Source organism: Coturnix japonica, unplaced genomic scaffold (assembly GCF_054131305.1).
Source record: "Coturnix japonica strain WE unplaced genomic scaffold, WE-NBRP24 Scf049, whole genome shotgun sequence".
Lineage (NCBI taxonomy): Eukaryota > Metazoa > Chordata > Aves > Galliformes > Phasianidae > Coturnix > Coturnix japonica.
This window is the reverse complement of record NW_028188952.1, coordinates 60,907-75,614: the sequence shown is the minus strand read 5'-3', so window position 1 is coordinate 75,614 and position 14,708 is coordinate 60,907. Positions and strand designations below refer to the sequence as shown.

The following is a 14,708-nucleotide window of genomic DNA, read 5'->3' as shown; positions in this document are numbered from 1 at the left end:
CCCAAGAGGAGGAGATGAAAAGATAGGGATGGGGGGTGGGGGGCTTCCAGCGTACCCCCCTTTTGTTCCCCAATACGGTTCACATTTTTGGGGGAGGGAGATGATTTCTGTTTGCCCCCCCCTCAACAATGTCTGGGGTGGGGGGTGGTGGAGGGGTCACATCAATAGCAGGGCGCATTGGGGGGGAGGGGGAGGCCTGTAGGAGTCGTGCCCCCCCACCCTCCCCCCATCAGTCCATCACGTTACCACGAGACTCACACTGGACAGACACGAATGTGGGGTGTCCGCCCCCCCCCAAAATAAAACCCTGTTTGTATCCCCCCCCCCATCTCTTCTCTTTGTGCCCCAATGGGAGATGGGGGGCACCAGGAGGCCATGGTGGGATCTCACCTTCCCCCCCCCCCCCACCAAGGGAAGGGGTGGGAATGGGGGGGGGGAGAGGGGCTGGGGGGAGAGGGGCAGAGCCCCCCCCGCCCCCCCAAATCGCTGCGGTTTGAGGGTGGTTTAAGTCGGGTTGGAATTTTTCAAGGTCTGCAGCTTGGCCTCCAGTTCAGAGATCTGAAAAACAGCAAAGGGGAGAGGTCTCAGAGGGAGGGGGGTGGGGGGGGGCACAATAGGGGGGTGTGGGGATATGGGGTGGAAACGTGGGGGGGACAAAGAGGATGGGGACACCGGGGGTTGAAGACGTGGGATGGGGACGTGGGGATGGGGGGGACAGAACCCAGAGGACGCAATGGGGGGGGGACATGGGGGGGAACAAAGGGGATGGGGACACGACTTGGGGGGAACAGCACGGATAAGGGAATGGGGTGTTGGGGTGACAGTGTGGGGCTGGGGGACGGGGATGGGGGGCTGCAGCCAGCTGGTGGGTGAGAGGCTGTGTGTCATCTGAGGTGGGTATCATGGAAGGGAGGGGCACGTGGAGGGTCCCCTGGTGCCCCCCGGCCCCACACTGCGACCCATGGCACTTCCCAGGTGCTCCGGGCTCCCGGGGGATGCAGTTGATCCCATATGGGATCTGCTATGATCCAGCACAGCTCTCTGATCCCTGCTTGGGATCTAGTGGAGCCAGCATGGAATCCAATGTGACCAGCGGTGGGATCCAACATGACCAGCATGGGACCCGGCTCCAGGTTGAGGATCAGGCGTGACCCAGAGCCTCACACGCATCTGCCAGGACCCACTGCGGGATCCCACAAACACAGCCCAGGATCTGGCACCCAAAACAATCCCTTTTGGTCCATGAGGGGCACATCAGACCCTGCAGCAGGATCCAGCACAGCCCAACATCTGTGCAGATCCACCACCATCCCGTGCAGCATCCAACACCAGGAGGAGGATCGGGAGCACCCCCCCAAAAGGATCCCCTCCATCCGGGCCAATGGGAGCAGAATCCGGTGTGTGGGGCAGATCCATTGCTGCCCGAGGTGGGATGCAGAGCAGAGCAGAATTCCTGTGATCCATCAAGGAACGACGCGGTGGGAGCAGCGGCGGAGCAGGACCAGGCGGTGATGGGGCCATGGCCGTGCCCATGGTGGCCCCAGGGCTCAGGGGCAGCCCGCATCCCGGCGCCCGGTGCCCACCTTCTCCTGCAGCTTCTCCATCTCCTCCTTGTGTGCCAGCTCTGACTCTTCCAGTACCCTCCGTTGAGCCGTCTCCTTCTTCAGGAACTCGATTTCCCTGTGGGGAGATGGAGTGTGGGTGTAAGGCAATGGGATGGGTATCCGTGCCCCCTCCTTGGGGACGGGGATGCTGGGGTTTGGGCTTTGCCAGCTGGTGGTGGTGCCCTCCCAGGGGGTGGTTTCCCCTCAGGGTTTGTCTGCAGGGTTAAGGGGTGCCCATAGGGGGTTTGGTGCCCTGAAGAGGAATTGATGAGCCATGAATAGGGGATGGATGGTCCGTGCCCATTGGATGGTCGATGCCCAAGACATACTCCATGCCCAAGGGGTGGTTCATGCTCAGGATGAAGGGGTACCAAGAAAGGGTTTGGTGACCTGAAAAGGGATTGATGCCCAGGGAATGATCCATGTGTAGGGGATGCATGATCCATGCCCAGGGGATGGTCCATGTGTAGGGGTTGGATAGTCCATGCCCAGAGTACAGCCCATGTCCAAGGGATGCTCCATGCCCAGGATAAAAAAGGATGCCCAGGAAGGGTTTGGTGCCCTGGAGAGGAATTGATGCCCAAGGGATGAGACATGAATAGGGGATGGATAGTCCATGCCCAAGGGATGCTCCATGCCCAAGGAATAATTCATGCCAAAGAGAAATGGATGCCCTGGAAAGGTTTGGTGCCCTGAAGAGGGACCAGTGCCCAGGGGATGATACCCAGGGGATGCTCCATGCCCAAGGGTTCATCCCTGCCCAGGAACAAGGGGCACCCAGGAAGGGTTTGGTGCCCTGAGGAGAAGTCAGTGCCCAAGGGCTGCTCCATGCACTGGGGATGGATGGTCCATGGCCAGGGGATGGTCCATGCCCTACAGATACTCTGTGCCCAGGGACAAAGGGCACAGAGTGTGTGTATCCAGAGTGAGGGGTGCCCGGGAGGGGGGTGGGTGCCTTGGGATAGGATCAGCACCCAGAGCCCTGCCCTCACTTTTGCTGGTACTCCTTGATGAGCCGCTTGGCCTTGCTGTACTTGCGCTCCAGGGTCTGGTACTGGGCCTGTGTCTCCTTGAGATGCTCATCCACCGCCTGGCACAGGTTCTGTGCCTCCATCCAGTATCCCTCCAGCTTCTCCATGCGCTCCTTGTTCTCCTCCACGCTCTGCTCCAGCTGGGCTTTCTCAGCCCGCCATCGTGCCTTCTCCTGCTCGAGGCACTGCAGCTAAAGGGACAGCAGGGTTAGGGCATGGCACGGCACAGCATGGCACAGCATTGCATGGGATGGCTCAACACAGCATGGCATGGAATAGCACAGCATGGGATGGCTTGGCTTGGCTGAAGAGGAGGTATGGCATGGGATGGGATGGGATGGGATGGCATGGCATGGCATGGCATGGCATGGCATGGCATGGCATGGCATGGCATGGCATGGGATGGGATGGGATGGGATGGGATGGGATGGGATGGGATGGGATGGGATGGAATGGAATGGCATGGCCAAATAGCAGATATGGCATAGCATGAAATGGCATGGCATGGAATGGCTTGGCATGGGATGGAATGGCTTGGCCAAAGAGCAGGTATGGCACAGAATGGAATGGCACAGCATGGAATAGCTTGGCATGGAATGGAATGGCATGGCATGGCATGGCATGGCATGGCATGGCATGGCATGGCATGGCATGGAATGGAATGGAGTGGAATGGAATGGAATGGAACGGAATGGGATGGAACGGGATGGAATGGAACGGGATGGGATGGAATGGGATGGAATGGAATGGAATGGAATGGGATGGAATGGGATGGAATGGGATGGAATGGCATGGCCAAATAGCAGATATGACATAGCATGGTATGACTTGGCATGGAATGGCATGGCATGGGATGGAATGGCTTGGCCAAAGAGCTGGTATGGCACGGAATGGGATGATATAGCATGGGATAGCATGACATGGCCAAATAGCAGACATGGCATAGCATGAAATGGCATGGGATAGGATAGAATGGTACAGCCAAATAGCAGATATGGCATGGGATGGAATGGCATGGCCAAAGAGCAGCTATGGCACAGCATGGAATGGAATGGAATAGAATAGCATGGAATGGGATGGCATGGGATGGAATGGCATGGCCAAAGAGCAGGTATGGCACAGCATGGAATGGAATAGCATGGAATGGGATGGCATGGGATGGAATGGGATGGGATGGAATGGCATGGCCAAAGAGCAGGTATGGCACAGCATGGCACAGCATGGTACAGCATCTCTGGGTGGGCTGATGTGTGGGGGTCTATGGGGATATGGGGAGATGGAGGAACTTGCTCACCTTCCTCTTCAGCTGCTGGATCTCCGCCTCAGTGACAGCATGCTTGATCTGGAGCTGCAAGAGGAGCCGGGCATTTGGAGGGCACGGTGACACTGTGGGACACCCCCACCCCATTCCCATGTGCCCCCTGGACCCCCCCCTCACCTCCTTGAATTTGTGAACCAGCTTCTCAGGGTCCATCTCAACTGGGGAGAGCGTGTCCTCGTTCTCAGCCAGTTCAAACACCTCGATGGCCATCTCGCTGCTGGGGAACATGGGGCTCATCTCCTCCTCCTCATCAGTGGCGTATTCCCCTGTCTGCAGTGGGCACAGAGCAACGTTGGCACACAGCAGCCCCCCCACCCAGGGATACTGAGTCTGTGCTCCCTCTCTGGGTGCTGCCCTCACCTCCTCATCATCCTCAGTGTACTGAGTGTAGCGCTGCTCGATCATCTCCCGCTGCCACCGTTCCTGCTCCAGCGTCTGCTGGATCAGCTGGGCCACCTCACTCTGCTCACCCGGCTTCTCCCTCCCGATGAGGAACCTGTGGGGACGGCAGGTGCTTACATGGGGACAGCTGAGGGTATGGGTGGCAGGGAGATGAGGGTGGGGGGCAGCCAAGTGGCACAGCTGGGGGGCAATGGGGGGACTTAGATGGGGGATGCTCAGATAGTGACAGATCTGGGAGGACATCATAAGACCTGTGTGTGAGATAGAGGGGCATCCTGCACTGTTCTGGGGGGATCTGTGGGAGCAAGGTGGCACAGGGCAAGCAATGGGCATGGGGACAAGGGGGAGCAGGGAGTGCTATGGGGCAGGGAGTGCTGTAGGGGCTGCTGACCCACATCCCCAGCCCTACCGGACTCGGCCCTTGGTGTTCCTGAGCACGGAGGCAGCGAAGCTCTGAGTCACCCCCACCAGGCTGGTGCCATCCACCTCCACGATGAGGTCGTTCACCTGGATCCTGAGGACAAGGGGACCATCACAGCACGACCATCCCCTGCCCACCCCACAGACACCTCCCAGCCTCCCCAACCAGCTCCTCCATCACCACAAAGCCCAACAGCAGGAGCCTGGGGGGGGGTTGGGGGTGAGCATCCCATACCTGCCATCCCGGTGGGCTGCCCCTCCCTCAGTCACTGTCTTGACGAAGATGCCCAGCTTCTCCAGGCCCATGTCTGCCCCTGCGCCCATGCCAATGATGCTGATCCCCAGCCCTGCAGCATCTGTGGAGACAGAGATCAGTGCCTCAATGGGGCAGCACCAATGGGGTAACATTAGGGTCCATCTGAAGGCACCAAGTGAGCCCCAAAGCAGGGGATGGGGGTGAGACCCACCTTTCTCCAGCTCCACAGGGAAGAGGTCGAGCCTCTCCACCCTCTTCTCCAGCTCATACTCTGCTGACGCAGCCATGGGGTCAACATCTTCATTGCGGCGGTCGTAGTCCTCGTTGGAGTAAGTGCTGAAGACCTGAAGGTGGGAAGGGAGATGGTGAAAGGGATGGTGGGGGATCCTAGGAGACATGGGGGAACATGGGATGAGGAGGAGTCTGAGGAAGAGTGGAGGGTCTGGGATGTGGTGGGAGATGGGGGTGGCTCTGTGCTCTGCATCCAGAGTGGATGGGATGGATGGATGGAGGGATGGATGGATGGATGGATGGATGGATGGATGGATGGATGGATGGATGGATGGATGGATGGACGGATGGATGGATGGACGGACAGATGGACCAAGCATAGATGGACATGGATGGATGGATGGGCAGAGGGAGGGATGGATGTACAGGCAGGTGGGGTGTTCAAGCAGTGGCTGCTCCAAGTCACACAGTCTGGGGGTGCAGGCCCAACCATTCCCCTGCTCCAACCTCATCCTCCTCCCTTCCCCACTGAGGGACTCCAGCTCCCAGCCCTGCACCTCCTCAAGGGCCAAAGCACCGCAGCAGCCGGGAAGGGGACAGCTCTGCCCTTCCCTGCACCCCACAAGTGCTAGGCACTCCCATGCAATCCTATGCTCCAGACTGGGGGGGTCACCCAGGCACCGAGTGTGGCAGATGTCCCCAGAGGGGCCGTGGTGCTCCAGGGCGAGTGGATTAGGGCTAACACCATGCTGCTAAAGCCTTGCACAAAGGGTATTAGGGATGAGTGTCAAGGGCCATAGCACAAAGCCTGGTGACACCGAGACAGGCAGGACCCACCCGTGTGGCACCCCTAGGGACAAGCTGGACACCTGCCCCCCATCTGCACAGGGTACCTAGAGGGGTCCAGGCATGGCCCAGCTTGTCCCACTGTGCCCCTCAGTGCTGTCCCCAAGTCTTTGGGGTGTTGGAGACTTGCAGGGGACCCAGAGCAGCTCCCAAAGGAGACACAGCAGGAGGGAGCAGATTTGTCAAGGGAGGGGGCTGGCAACAGGGACCCCCATCCCTGGGCACAGCAGGGTGCTGTCTATGGGTGCTCTCTATGGGTGCTCTCTATGGGTGCTCTCTATGGGTGCTCTCTATGGGTGCTCTCTATGGGTGCTGGGGGTGTCCCTATGTGCCCATTCTGGGGGCTCACGATGCTGACATGCGCTGTGACAGGTGGGAGCCCACAGCACCCCAACAGAGGGGCAGAGCAGGGGACAAACATCAGGGGGAGCAGAGCATCCCTCCAAGCACATCCACAGCTCTACGAAGGGGGGGGTTCCTTCTCAGGGCTGGCATGGCTGATCCATGCAGTGTAGAACCCCCAGCAGTGTATGGCCACCATGGGACCCCATCCCCACGCGGTGCCACCGCGGTGCCCGTGTCCCATCCCAGGTGGGGCCACCCACCCGCCGCTGACTCAGAGCCAGAATATAGGCCGTGCTGCTATAAATAACCCAGCGAGGCACAAAGCAATTTCTGTTCCTCCAGCCGGGGAGATACGAGCATCAGAGAAAGCCCTGAATTAACGGCATGGCCTCATCGCCCTCCGTGCCATGGCTGGCAATGGGTGGGGGGACCCCAAATCCCACAGCTGTCCCCATATGGGGACAAGGAGGGGGATGAGCAGCTCCTGCTGCTGCCATGAGGCACTTCCCCTTCCTCCACTTCCTGAAATGGTCCCCATGCTGAGCACAGCGGGGTGGGCATCAACCTTCCCTGCTCCGGGGGGAGTCCCAGCACTGACAGCACATGGGGACCAGGGCTGGGCTGGTGGAACCTGGCAGCAAATGAGGCCTGGATGAATATTATGGGCTTCCACCCCCAAGACGTGTGGTTATGGGGCACTGGGTTGGCAGTGTGTGCCATCCCCATCCTCCACGTGCCACCAACACAACAGCTCACAGCCCCAAGGTCTCCACCCCATACCGTGTCCCTTTCCCCTCCCCACGTGGCCATGTGTCCCCAGCAGTGGATGCTCACTATTGGGGTACAATGGCACATTGCAGACCCTCTGCCCTTCTCCACTCTGTGCCATCAGCGCTGCATGGAGGCTGCCCAAGCTTGGCCATGGCCAATGGGGCAGGAGGTTGCCCACCTCTATGTCTTCCAACCCCATCGCTGGATGATTGAGGACCCCCAAAACTCCCCTCTTCTCCCTTCTTTGGGCCCCCCAAAGCACCCCGGCGGGACTCACCTGGATGGGCGCCGTGCTGAACTGGATCTTGCGGTTGGGGACGGGCTCCTCTTCCTCGGACAGCCCAGGGATCTCCATGCAGCTGGATTCGGGCTCGTACAGCCCATCCGCCTCCTCATCCTCATCCAACCCGCTGCCCCCCGAGTCCTCCCCGAGCCCACTGTAGGCACTTATGTCCACCAGGTCCGCCTCGGAGAAGTCCTCCTTCTTGGACTCATCATACAGCTCGCTCTCCTCCACCCTCTCACCCTTTCCTCCCTCCTTGGTGTCGGGGGGCTCCTCGCCCCCATCCAGGCACGGTTCGGGGGCCACCAGCCCTTCAGCCCCTTTGGCCACCTCACTTACAGCCGTGGGCTCCTTCACCTCCACCTCCGCCTCCGACTCTCCGCTCTCCTCCACCTCCACGGGTTTGATCTTGCAGACCTCCTGCACCCGCGGGACGCTCCCATCCTTCTCCCCCGACCTCGGGGCTTTGCCCATCACCTTCTCCTCCTCTGCAGGTCGTGGCCGTGCGGTCCCAGCGCTTCCTTCTGCACCACCATCAGCTTTGCCACCCTCTCCTTGCAAGAAGACGCGGGACCTTTTGCTCACCAGCTTGGAGTTGAGCGGCCCCGTGCGCCCCGGGGTCTTATGCAGGTTGTTCCTCAGGTCAGCCTTCTCAAACACAGCGCTCAGCTGGCTGACAGTGGGCGACACGGCCTCGGTGTCCAGCTTATCCAAAGACTCGGTGCTGCCATTGAACTTCACCACCACGTCCAGCTTACGGTCCTGGAAGCCGGCGCGTTCTTTGCGCAGCAGCAGTTTGGTGGTGGTCTCCTTCTCCTGCGGGCTCCTCTCGAAGATCTTCCTTGTCTCCTGCAGCTTGGAGAAGGGTTTGTCGGGCTTGGAGTCGAAGCGACTCACCCTCTCGGACACGCTGGTGCCCAGCTTTAGGGTGCTGCCCTGCTCCATGCCATCGCTCAGGCTGCCGGTGCGGGGCAGGGAGAGTCGGACCGGCTTCTCCTTGCCCTTGGCCAAGTCGCACGCTCCCTCGGGGCCCGGCGCCGTCCCCATCTGCAGGAACATGTTCTTGATGCGATGGACGTTGGAGCCATACTTCTTGCTGCGGGCTTTCTTGCCGTCCTCACCCTCGGCATCCTTTGTAGGTTTCAGGGCCTGGATGGTCGCCTCGTACGCGTTGCGGTGCGGGGATGCGCTCCTCAACCCCCCGCTGCCCGCCCCGCCGCCCGGGGTCCCCCCGCTGCCCCCCGGGGCTGCGGCCCCGCTCGCTGCCTCCGTCCTCAGCATCCTGCCCCGAAACCTCCGTCACCGCCGAGCCGCATCGCCCGCCGCCCGCTGGGCACGGGGAAGGGGCCGTGCTGGGGGGCTGCGGGGACCCGGTCAGGCCATCGTCAGCCTGGGGGGGCCCAGCGCGCCCCCCCCCCCCCCCTTCCTCCACCCCGGCCCTCCTTCCTTCCTTCCTCCTTTTCTCCTCCTCCTCTTCCCCTTTCTCTCTCTGCGCTGCTGATGGAGCGCTGCCGCCCGCGATCCGCCCGCCCCGCTGCCCGCAGAGCCCTCTGGGTCTTAGCGACGCTCTCTTGCTCTTCCTCTTCCTCACCGCTAAGCTTCGGGCTCTCTGCTGGATGATGCCCCCCCCAGCTCTATGTGCGTCCCCCCACCCACCCACAGAACGCTGCTGCCACCGCCGCCCCCTCCCCTCAGCCCCCCTCCATCCCCTGCACATGGTTGGGACCGCGTTTCCCCCCCTTCCCTGGCACTGTGCATTGTCCCTACAGCCCAGCTCTGTCCCCATATCTATCCCCCCTCCCCATAGCCCCCCACCCCGGGTTTGCTCCCCCTCTGTCCCCTATAACAGCCCTTGGGACCCCCAGCCCTGCCCCTCTGCATCCTCACTTCCATCCCCACAGCCCCCACGATGGTCCCTGGGTCCCCCCACTTCTGGCCAGTTGCCCCCCACCTTTGTACACCCCCCCATCCCCATGCCCCCCCCCCAAATCCCTTAGTCCCTCCAGTGTTGTTCCCTTGTGCCCCATCCCATATCCTCCCTGTATTAACCCCATATCCCCCATTCTTACCCCCATGCCCCCCCCCGTCCCTGTGTCCCCATGTCCCCCTCTACCCCCCCAGATTTGCCCACACATTCCTTGCTCTGATCCCTTTGATCCCCCACGTACCCAGAACTCCCCCAGCCCCTGTTTCTATGATGCCCCCATAGGATCCCCATTGACTTTCTGTCCCCATCAACCCACCCCTCTCCCCTCCCCACAAGGCACTGCCAACCCACCCACCCACACCTTGACCAGGAGGTCAACCTGGAGGGGGGGGGGGGGGGTATATCTTAGGGGTGTTATTGGGGTCCCACTCCCCTCCCAGAGCATACAGACCCCACAGGGACCAGAGCACACAGCACAGCACCACATTGGGGCTCTTCAATGACCAAAACAACCACACATTATGCACCCTGGGGTCCAGGATGGGGGCACCATCCCTTCCTCCCCCCCCTCCCCATTAACCACAGCCCCCCACACAGTGCAGATACGGGCAGCAGGACCCAGCAGCGGTTGCAGCACCCGACAGCCCTTTGTGCGTGACGTGGCGTGACGCAGAGCAGAGCGACAGCCCCCCCTGCCCCCCCTTCCCCTTCCGCTGCAGGGCCTGCTCACCCCCCCCAGCCTTACTGCATAACCCCCCCCTCCAGTCCTACTCAATACCAGGGGGGCTTTGGACCCCCACCCCATGCATGAATGCACATAAATATACACCCCATCCCCCCCCCCATGCACACGCGTGTGCAATGCACCATTTCTGGCCTGTCAGCTGTCCCCAAGTGTCCCCAAACCTCGAGGTGACACGTCGTGCTGTTGTGCCCCCAATCGTGTCCCATTGTGCCCCATTGCTCCCCATCCTGCCCCATCGTGTCATATTGTGCCCCATCGAGTCCCTTCATCCCCATTGCACTCTGCTGGGCCCCATTGTGCCCCATTGTGCCCTGCTGTGCCCACTTATGTGCCCCACTATGCTGCACTGTGCCCCATAGTGCCCCATAGTGCCCCATTATGCCCTCTTGTGCCCAATGATATCCCACTGCGCCCCACCATGCCCCGCTGTGCCCACTTGTATCCTATTGTGCAATACTGGGCCTTATTGTGCCCCACTGCATCCCATTATGTCCTGTTGTGCTCCATTGCACCCAGTTATACCCCCTTGCACCCCCGTTGTGCACCATCGTGCCCTATTGTGCCCAATGATATCCCACTGCACCATGCCATGTCCCACTGCGCCCCATTGTGCCCCACTGCGCCCTGTCATGCCCTCCTGTTCCCCACTTCAGCCCCATTGTGCACAATCCCACACCCTGGTGCCCCACTGTGCCCCCCATTGGTGCCCTGGGTCCCCTCCAATCCCCCCACTCATCCCACAGCCCAGCTGCCATCCCACCCCCCATTAGCGGTGGCACAGGGCTGGGTTGGCAGGGGGTGGTCCCACCCATTCCCAGTGTTGTCCCCCCCCCCCCCATTGGGGCCCCCCTCCAGGTCACCCTGCTGTCACTGTCACTCAGACCCTGGCAGTGCTCCCGGTGAAGATGGAGGCGGCTGCTTTGCTGCAGCTCTGGGCTCTGGCAGGCGAGTGGCACCAGCACGGGGACATGGCCGGGGGTACCCCCATGGGGAGGGGGCTGGGGGGACCCTCGTGGGTAGGGGTTGTTAATGGGGGAGCTGGGTAAATCCATTCTGTCCTTGGGGATGGGGGGTTGGGGACATGGGGACAGGGGGACCCCTATGGTTGGTGGGAGCAGGGTGAGGGGAAGGGGCTGTCCCTGTGTGTGTCCCCGTCCCTATTCCTGTCCCCCTCCCCACACCTAAATGTAGCTGGCACTGTTGGGACACGTGTCCTGGGGGCGGCCATGTGTGTTGTAATGGGGAAACTGAGGCAGGGAGGAGCTGTGCCCCCATTGTGGCTCCAGCCCCATTCCTGACCGCAGCCCTGGCCCTGGGGGGCACCCAAACCGTCCTGGGGGGCTCCCAGCCCACCCTCCCTGACCACCGCGTCTCCCTTGAGACTGGAGCCATCTTTGTCCATGAGCTGGAGCAGGAGCTGTTCCAGGCGGCCTTCAGTGAGAGCGAGGAGGAGGATGGTGAGGATGGGGCTGAGGGGAGGGGGGCAGGGGGTGTCCTGCAGGGCTGGGCTTGGGGGGGGGGGGGTCCAGGACTGATGCTGGGGGTCACTGGGTTGTACTTGTCCCTGGCAGGCATAACCTGGGTGTGCTGTATGGCCATCCCTCCTAGCTGTTAAATGCCCATCCATCTGTCCATCCATCTGTCCATCCATCCATCCAGCCTTATGTGCCCCCACCCTGGGACCTCCATCCTGTGAGCACCACACCATCCCAGCACACACACTGGGACATTACCCCATTTTAGGGCCATTTCACCCCAAAATAGGAGCAGGGTGCTCCATGGGCTCACACCAATGGGACACATGGGTTGGGGGAGGCCTTGTTCTATGGGGTCCTGCCCCATGTCCCTGTGTCCCCATGTCCGTCCATTCATCCCGACACCCAGGATCCTCCCCCATCACCTTCCATGCCCATCTCCGGGATCACCCCGACCTGCCCCGCTGGCTGCGCTGTGCCCAACGTGGGCCCCATAGCTCAGCATTCCTCTATGGCAGCCCCACGGCGGCGGAGGTGGGCACACATATCATCGAGGTAAGTGCAAAAAAGTGCATGGCCTCGTGCAGAAAGTGCATGGCCTCGTGCAAGGCCTTGGTGCAACCAACCCCCCATGCAGGTGCTGGCATCCAACCGACTCACCTACGAGACAGCAGCGCAGCGGCTCATCATCTCCATCACCCCCTCTCTAGGTGAGGGTTCCTCCCACCCCATATCTCAGCCCCTGAGCCCCATAGGGGGACACGCAGCAGCCCCCCATTAACACCCCACATACTGCAGAGGGGGATCCGCCGTATCAAGGTGAGTTCCTGGTGGGGAACCGCAACGTGGAGGAGCTGCTGCCTGATGCGGTGCAGGAGCAGTTTGTGCAGGCGGCGTCTGCTGTATGGGATCATCACGACGTCCACATCATCAACATCACCTCTGCGCTGGACAGGGGGGGCCGCGTCCCGCTGCCCATTGAGGGGCGCAAAGAGGGGTAGGGGGCCATGCTGTGTATGTGGGGGGGGTGATGGTGGTCTCAGGGGGTCACCCTGTGCTGTCCATGCTATATAGGGTGTATGTGAAGGTGGGCTCCCACGCTGCCTTCTCCCCCTGCCTGGAGGCTGCCAGCTCCCCGCAGAGCCGCTTCCTTTGCCATCTGGGCCAGCAGCCCCTCGCGTCCTGCTATGACACCTTCGCACCCCACTTTGCCATCCTATGGTGTAACCTCACCCTGGTAAGACCCCCCTCCATAACCCCCCCCATAACCCCCCCATAACCCCCACACTCAGGCCATGCCTGACATTGACCTCCCTCTCCTTCCCAGCTCCAAGTGCTGCCCACCCCCACGGCACCAGGACCCGTGTGGGGTCCCGGGGTGTTGGAAGGGAGTGGAGATTTCCAGCCCCCCACCACGTCCCCCCCCCAGGATTTGCTGCCTTCTTTCCTGCTGACGTTGCTGGTGCCGTTGGCGGTGGCTGCGTTGCTCTGCGTGGTGCTGGGACATCTCATGTGCTGCCGTCGGGAGGGAGTGTGAGTTGGGCACCCAAATGGGGGGGTCCATCTCAGTCCCCCCCCCCCCTTGGTGCCATTGTGGTGCCCCTTTGCCTTGGGGGCAGTGTGTGGTTGATGGCTTCTCACTGCTGGCTTTGTTGGTTGATTCTTTTCCCCCATGTCTCATCCATTTCATAGGGCAAAGAGGGACTTGGAGACGTCTGAGTAAGTCCTTGGGGTGAGCTGGGGGTGGGTGGGGGGGTTATGGGGAGGGGGCTGAGCCGGGGGGAGCAGTAGGATGAGAACCAGAACCACAGAACAACAGAACCAAAGGATGATGGATCCATTGCCATTGAGTGACATCAGTTGGGGGGACCCTTAAGACCCTCCAGGATGGGCAGCCCAGGAGCAGTGGGGTTGGAGGTGGAGATGATGGTGGAGCCTGGAGATGCCCTCACCCCAAAGGGACCCCTCCACTCCAACACCCCATAAGCCCTATAGACAGGGCTCGGAGCTCAGCAGCTATTTAACATCTCTGCCATCACACGGGGGCTTTTCTGCTAAGAAAGACCCCCAGAACCCCCCCCTTTACACCCCTTTACACCCCTTTATACCCCTCATGGCAGCATCCAGCTGGTGCACCACACCACCATCCACGGGGACACCGAGGAGCTGAGGAGCATGGCCCACAGCCGCGACGTCCCCCGGCCCCTCTCCACCCTCCCCATGTTCAACGTGCGCACAGGGCAGCGCATCAACCCCATGGTGGGACCCCCCGATGGGGCACGGGACCCCCTGATCCCACAGCAGCGGTGAGCTGAAGGGGGGGGGGGCAGCTGAATGCCATTGGGGTGCTGTGGGGGGGGTTATATGGGCACCCAGCTGTGCCAATGGGGCAGAGCTCCCACCTAATCCAACCCCCCCCCCCAGCTCATTATGGGGGGGTTCAAACCCTTCCACAGCAGCTATGGGGGAAGCCCCTCTGTTTGTTATTGGTTTTTTAATGGGAATGATCATTTTCTCCCCATTTCCAGGTAACAGGCAGCGTGGCTCTGCCCCCCACCCCAAAAGAAGAGGTTGCTGTGAGTTGCTGTTGGGGTTGGGGGGGGTTGAATTTTGCTGGTAAAGTTTGGCTGTTTGCAATGAGATTCGATTCCTCAGCTTTATTTCCAAGCCTGGCAGCTCTGAAAGGGGGGGAGAGAGGGGAAGGATTTGGGGGTACAACCCTATACATCACAGTGACCCTGAACCCCTCACCCCCCTCCCCATCCCTTTACCCCCACCTCCCCCTTTTGGTATGGATCTGATCGGGGACTGGGGGCTCCCAAAAGGCAGATTTGGGGGTGGGAGGTGTCCCCATGTGTGGGTGCACCCCGACACCCCCAGCTCTCACCTCTGCTCCTTCTGATTGTGGGCACCATCCCGAAGCTCCTTCTGCTCTCTGATGCTGCTCCGCTCTCTCCCGGGTATCCCTCTCACCCCCCCCCAGGGGCACCGCAGCCCCCAACCCCAGCCAAAGAAAGGGCCTCATTCAGAGCAGCGGGGCAGGCACCGAGG

General features: G+C 61.1%; 2 protein-coding genes and 1 long non-coding RNA gene across 5 annotated transcripts; 1 reads left to right on the top strand and 2 right to left on the bottom strand.

Annotated features, from left to right (window-relative positions):
• Positions 1-317: 317 nt before the first annotated feature.
• PPP1R9B (protein phosphatase 1 regulatory subunit 9B) lies at positions 318-9,026 on the bottom strand. Its single transcript, XM_015885914.3, has 10 exons — positions 7,505-9,026; positions 5,246-5,378; positions 5,014-5,134; positions 4,768-4,872; positions 4,317-4,452; positions 4,074-4,226; positions 3,930-3,983; positions 2,597-2,826; positions 1,584-1,680; positions 318-558 (listed from the first exon to the last, which is right to left on the bottom strand). The coding sequence occupies exons 1-10, from the start codon at positions 8,789-8,791 to the stop codon at positions 505-507; spliced, it is 2,370 nt and encodes a 789-aa protein (XP_015741400.2). The 5' UTR covers positions 8,792-9,026; the 3' UTR covers positions 318-504.
• A 1,966-nt stretch (positions 9,027-10,992) lies between these two features.
• SGCA (sarcoglycan alpha) lies at positions 10,993-14,299 on the top strand. 3 transcript variants are annotated; one of them, XM_085532230.1, is made up of 10 exons: positions 10,993-11,127; positions 11,487-11,639; positions 12,067-12,212; positions 12,295-12,367; positions 12,456-12,654; positions 12,732-12,894; positions 13,087-13,190; positions 13,350-13,376; positions 13,778-13,963; positions 14,186-14,299. In XM_085532230.1, the coding sequence occupies exons 1-10, from the start codon at positions 11,088-11,090 to the stop codon at positions 14,187-14,189; spliced, it is 1,095 nt and encodes a 364-aa protein (XP_085388356.1). In that variant the 5' UTR covers positions 10,993-11,087; the 3' UTR covers positions 14,190-14,299. The 3 variants fall into 3 exon arrangements, with proteins under 3 accessions (XP_085388356.1, XP_015741044.1, XP_032296817.1); XM_015885558.3 differs by having other exon boundaries at positions 10,994-11,127; positions 12,985-13,190; XM_032440926.2 differs by lacking the exon at positions 14,186-14,299 and having other exon boundaries at positions 10,994-11,127; positions 12,985-13,190; positions 13,778-13,967.
• On the bottom strand, positions 14,135-14,679 carry LOC146752237 (uncharacterized). Its single transcript, XR_014940738.1, has 2 exons — positions 14,545-14,679; positions 14,135-14,335 (listed from the first exon to the last, which is right to left on the bottom strand). It is a non-coding gene; the product is annotated as an uncharacterized LOC146752237 (long non-coding RNA).
• Positions 14,680-14,708: the final 29 nt, after the last annotated feature.

Bases quoted from the DNA above. Each gene is read 5' to 3' on its own strand.
- PPP1R9B (XM_015885914.3), bottom strand. From the start codon at position 8,791: ATGCTGAGGACGGAGGCAGCGAGCGGGGCCGCAGCCCCGGGGGGCAGC. The intron at 5,379-7,504 runs GTGAGTCCCGCC...TCCCACCTTCAG, and splicing joins TCAGCACGGCGCCCATCCAG to GTCTTCAGCACTTACTCCAA. The intron at 4,227-4,316 runs GTGAGGGCAGCA...TGCCCACTGCAG, and splicing joins ACACTGAGGATGATGAGGAG to ACAGGGGAATACGCCACTGA.
- SGCA (XM_015885558.3), top strand. From the start codon at position 11,088: ATGGAGGCGGCTGCTTTGCTGCAGCTCTGGGCTCTGGCAG. The intron at 12,368-12,455 runs GTGAGGGTTCCT...CACATACTGCAG, and splicing joins CTCCATCACCCCCTCTCTAG to AGGGGGATCCGCCGTATCAA. The intron at 13,191-13,349 runs GTGAGTTGGGCA...TCCATTTCATAG, and splicing joins TGCTGCCGTCGGGAGGGAGT to GGCAAAGAGGGACTTGGAGA.